A 5,703-nucleotide genomic window follows, 5' to 3' on the forward strand; every position below is an offset into this window, starting at 1 on the left:
TTCCCTTTACTTGAGGTTATGCCTGTAAATTTGCAAAAAATCGTCATTTTTCACCATTGTCGAGCATCAGCTTCCTTTTGCTGCCGTTGATTGACATTGTTTAGTGTTTTGCATTTGCACAATGGTTACAGGGTTTCTCTGGTTTTCCCCAGCGGATTTTCTACTGAGCATCATCATGAACAATGGTAATTGTGCATCTACTGCATTCTTTTCCCTATTCTATTACTCTTGTTTCTTTGTCAGACAAAAAAAGTGAACTACCTCATACGCGTTGTTCTTCGTTTCCTTTGGCTATTTTGAACCTTTGTTTTCCCTAATTTATTAGTTTGGTTTTAATTTACACTGGTGCTGTCGTTTTTGCTTCCTGGTGAGCATATTGGTTTTATAGTTCACTTTCATTTGTTGTTCTTTAATTGTTCAGATATTTCAGAATTGCTATCATGCTACTTTGTTTTTTATTTCTTCCTTGCTTCTCTGTTTTCTAATGCACTGGTTCGACCGCTTTTACTTTTTTGTCTGCCCCTTCTAAATTATTATCACCAAATTAGCTTCTCTTTTTCTGTCCCCTTTTTTTTCACCTTTTCTTATTACCTCTTACATGATTGTGATTTCTTTGATAGTTTCTGCTGTTTTTCACTTCTGCGGTGTTGAGCTTCTTCGTCTTCACAGGTTAGTTATTCTGATTTTGTTCTTCTTTTGCTCTTTTCTCTATATTTTATCCTTAATTTGTGCATCTTTGGCATGCATTTTGTGATGCATCGGTACTTATGGCCTGCTCCAGTTTTACCTTTTTTTAGTTTGGGACTTTTTGACTTTCTGTACCTTTTGTGATCCTTATACTTGCATATACGAGTTATTCTATTGTTTCTGGTGCTATGTTTACGTGCCTGATTATTTTTTATGTGAACATTTGTTCTTTGCTCAGCTGTCGGCTATTAACTCCTTTAGCTCCTTGCTGTTCATTTGTTTTTTTGCCTGCTCTGGTTTCTGCCAGCTTTCGATTTACATTCTTTTTTGCTAAGTTGGATATTCCTTTCTTTATATAGCCCTTCGACATTTTGCGCTCTTAGTAAAAAATGAATGGATAGAAATGCTACACGCAGCAAAAAGTATGCAGAAATGCCACCTTCGAAAAAAATGGAACTCCTGCAATGTCGAAAAGAAAATAGAGCTGCCAAGAAAAAGAATGCGCATTTACTCCCACGTGTTCGTAAGGTTCCACTTGGTTATATAGAATCGGGTGTTTCTTCCCTGATTCGCATCATGAAAAACTTGATGGTGCGAATCACTCTTCTATGCATAGTGAAATGTTAGGAGGTGAAGCCTTGAAAAGCGGCCATGACAGTGCCGATGTCGTTACTGAGGCATTGCAATATATGTCCTCTCGCGAGTCTGCTCCTTTTGTTCCTCACATTCATTTTGCTCCCTCTTCTGAGACAGCAAATGACGTGCCAAATGCAAGTATTCTTGCAGGTATAGTTGGCGATGTCCTTCTTTTGCTGCTTTCTTCTTGTCCAGCTCTTGGTTTTTAGACCGCTTTCGCTTCCCTACCTGTTGGTTGTTGATTCTACATTTCGATTCTTTGTAAATGAATGCATCTTCATTTACAATATGCAGAGTTTCCGCTTACTCCTAAGGCTGATCCTAGGAGCTGCAAAGGAAAATTTCTTCCAGAAAAAAGGAAAAATTTGAACCTTCCTTCTTCCACTATTGAGCCTGATTTCTGTGTACCTAGGAGAAAAATTAGAAACTCTATACCTGTAGCACTGCATGATTGACTAGACGATTGCTTTAATCGTTCTGATAGCGTCGTCCAAGCTCTCAACTTTGACAAAGAGGATTTGCTTATGAACAATCTTTTTGAAAATCTAGTTGAGTATTGTTCTTCAGCCCATGTTTCTGTGAACTCTGAAGAGCTTTATCCTCTCACAACTACAAGTGAGACAGGTCAATTTCTGCAACAAAAGGATGGATCTTTTAAGGAGCAAAATTCTATAATTAGATCTGCTTGCTCTGTTCCTGTGGTGTCGATTGACAAGCCCAATAGCTCTTCTCGCCTTTCTGAGAGCATCCTGCAACCTTCTTGCATAGGCAAAGATCCTCTACTTGCTCCTGAACTTTTTGAAAATGTTGTTGAGTACTTTTCTTTGCCCAAGATTCATATGAAATCTGGTCAACTGCAATCTCTCTTCACTGGTAGGCACCAAATATTTCGTTTTGGAAAAAATATGCCACCCTCTGAGAACCACACTTGTGAGATAGTTTCTGCTTCTCAAGGTATATTTTTTAAACAGCAACTATTCTCAACACAATCCTGTTGAGAATTCTTCAATTCCCACGCAAACTAATTGTGTTCGCTGAAATGACATTAGCCCCTTTTGGTTAGCTTATTTCTTAATACGGTTGCAGAAACCACCTCTGTTCAGGATAGACAATCTACCCATTCTATTGGAAAAAATGATTATGTGAGGAAAGCAACAACAATTTCCCACTCTTCTGGCTTCTCATGTAAAGTGCAACCTTCGACCCGAAACCGCTGTTCTCGTCGCCGTGTGAGAAAGCAAACTCCGAGTTGGCATTTTATTCTTCAATAGCTATTTCGGATATTTTAGATGCCATTGCTAATTAGCCTAATAGAGGCACAACTTAGTTCGCTTCTCAGCTATAGTTTAAAAATAAATGCAGCTGCACCTAAAAGAGGGAGGCAACGACGAATTTTTCCGATCAATGAAATCCCACACGAAGCTTTAACTCTTCCAGATACTCCTGATTGTGAGCACTGTGGAGCCAAGAGGTTCCATTTGGAACCTCCTAACTTTTCCTGCTCTGGAGGAGATATTTATATCGTGGCTCCGTCGATGCCTTATGATCTTAAACGCTTATTTATCGAAAATGATGAGGAAAGTGCTCATTTCAGAAACAATGTTCGGTCCTATAATAACAACTTGGGATTCACATCCTTCGCTGGAAAATATGATCATGAACTGACCAAGAACACGAAAGGTGTTTATACTTTCCGTGTTCAAGGTCAGGTCTACCATTTCCTTAATAGTTTGGTGCAGTCATATGAAAGACCTTCTGGAATTCAGTTTTACTTTTTTGATTCTGATGAAGAATTAGCAAAGAGGATTGGAAGTTCTGATAAGTTGCGTGAAAGCACTTTAAGATTGCTTATGTGAATCCTTTCAAACAATCCTTATGCTAAATTCTTTAAGAATCTCAGAAATGTCCCAAACATTGACACCTATAAAATTGTTTTGAATTGTTATCCCAGTTTGGACCAGCGTGTCTATAATCTGGCTACGGCCTCTCAAGTTGCTGCCATATGGACTGAGGATGACGATGAATCGACAGATAGAAATATTCATATTCAAGTTTATACCCACTCTAATACCAGCCATAGAATTAAGCATTACTATGGCTGCTATGATCATTTGCAGTACCCTATTCTCTTTCCTCAAGGTGAATGTGGATGGCACCATGGTGTTAAAAAACTTCGCAAGAGGAAGAGAAAGGCATATTCTTGTAAGGATGATTTAAATGTTGATCCTTCCTCTGTTGATAGCCCTTCACATTTACTCGATTTGGAACGCAGAGGCAAGTGTATTTCTTGCTATTTGAGGCTGTTAGGGTGAGCATCATAATTTTTTCATCATTAGTTTGACATTTTTTACTTCTTCTTTATAGCCGCTAAATATGGAAAGAATGAAGAGGACACTGTATCAGCTAGAGAATATTATTGTTATAGGTTTCAAATAAGAGACAGCGATGAGTCGATGTTGCTGCACTGTCTTAGACTTCTACAACAATTTTCAGTTGATTCCTATGTGAAGATAGAAACTTCTAGGCTGGACTTTCATAGACACCGATAAAATGTTGTCAGATCAGAACTTCTTCAAAGGGTATTGGATAGTGTCTCTCTAGGCCAAACTGAGGGTTCTAGAGTTGGTCATAGGATAGTGCTGCCCGCTTCCTTTATAGGTGGTCCCAGAGACATGAGGTGCTGCTATCTTGATGCAATGGAACTTGTACAAAAATATGAAAAATCGGACATTTTTCTTACCATGACCTGCAATCCCGCATGGAAAGAAATTCAATGCAATCTGAAGTATCATGAGAAGCCGCAGGATAGGCCTGATCTTTTAGCTAGAGTTTTTAGAGCTAAATTTGAAATGCTTAAATACGAACTCTTGAATAGGCAGATTTTTGGTGAGGTGGCAGCATGCGTCTATGTTATTGAGTTTCAAAAACGGGGATTTCCACATGCTCATTTGTTACTCATTTTGAAGCCTCAATTTAAGCTGCTCAATCCAGATTCATACGACAAGGTAGTCTGCGCTGAATTACCTGATCGCCTTCAGTATCCTCACCTCTACTCTCTTGTTGTAAAGCATATGATCCATGGTCCTTGTGGAGACATGGATAAAAGTTGCCCCTGTATGAAAGATGGTTCCTGCAAGAATCAATATCCAAAAATTTTTTGCCCTCATACAACCCATGGTGAAGATAGTTACCCATATTATAGAAGAAGGGATGATGGCAAGAAAGCGAAAGTTCGCAGATTCACCCTTGATAATAGGTGGGTTGTGCCTTACAACCCTTATCTTCTTGCTTTGTTCGATTGCCACATGAATGTGGAGATTTGTTCTACCATTAAACTGGTCAAGTACCTGTATAAGTATGTGTTCAAGGGACATGATCTGGTCTCTTTTAGGATTATGACGGATGATAGTGGTACTGATACTGACGAGATTAAAGAGTTCCAAAAAGGTAGATACATTTCACCTCAGGAAGCGTTTTGGCGCATCTATGAGTTCCGTTTAAATGAGATGACCCCATCTGTTTATACTCTCCAAGTTCACCTTCCAAATCAGCAGCTTGTTTCTTTTCCGAAAAACTCAGATTTGCTGCAGTTGTTAGCAAGAGTTGATTTTTCTAAGACCATGCTAACTGAGTTTTTCAAGATGAATGCAACCAATGCAACCGCTGAAAACCTGAAATGTTTTTTGTCGAAGATATTATCTCCTATGATTATGGGAGATATTATCTTCCATAATTATCTCCCATGATTATGAGAGATATTACCTCCCATGATTATGGGATTTTATTGCTTATGATCAATCAAGTTTGAATAGATAGGATATGAGTTGATTATGTAATCCCTAAAATCATGGTTCTATTACCTTAAGTGGTGGCAGAACTATGATAGGGTTGTCCTATAAATGCCTACCTTGTAAGCATATTTTAGGGTGTGGGAAAATAAAGAAAAGTAGAGTTTTTTGTTCATTTTCCTTTTCTTTTAAAATTTAAATGGTATCAGAGCTCCGGCTCTATACCAATTCCTGCCATGAACTACCGAATAGCCATGACTGGATCGACTGCTCACACAAGAGAAGACTCATCCTCGTCTTCAGTAGTTATCCAAACTACAGATTATTCCGCTTCAAATTCTTCTTCCCTACAAATAACCGTTCATAAATTAAATGGTTCCAATTATCTGGAATGGGTTCAATCCGTAAAACTGGCAATCGATGGCAGAGGTAAACTCGGCCACCTTACTGGAGAAATTCAACAACCAGCTACTGAAGATCCCAATTTGAAGAGATGGCATTCAGAGAACTCTCTAGTTATCGCTTGGTTGATAAACTCTATGGAACCAGCGATAGGAAAGGCACACTTATTTCTGCCCACAGCCAAGGATGT

At 38.7% G+C, this 5,703-nt stretch overlaps 1 protein-coding gene across 1 annotated transcript; it reads left to right on the forward strand.

Moving 5' to 3' along the window:
- Positions 1–3,995: 3,995 nt before the first annotated feature.
- LOC113700919 (uncharacterized) lies at positions 3,996–5,069 on the forward strand. Its single transcript, XM_027221347.1, has one exon. The coding sequence runs from the start codon at positions 3,996–3,998 to the stop codon at positions 5,067–5,069; it is 1,074 nt and encodes a 357-aa protein (XP_027077148.1).
- The last annotated feature ends 634 nt before the right edge of the window (positions 5,070–5,703 follow it).

Source organism: Coffea arabica, chromosome 7e, assembly GCF_036785885.1.
Source record: "Coffea arabica cultivar ET-39 chromosome 7e, Coffea Arabica ET-39 HiFi, whole genome shotgun sequence".
NCBI lineage: Eukaryota > Viridiplantae > Streptophyta > Magnoliopsida > Gentianales > Rubiaceae > Coffea > Coffea arabica.

What these genes read in the sequence shown, in the direction of transcription:
- LOC113700919 (XM_027221347.1), top strand. Translation starts at nt 3,996, where the DNA reads ATGAGGTGCTGCTATCTTGATGCAATGGAACTTGTACAAAAATATGAA.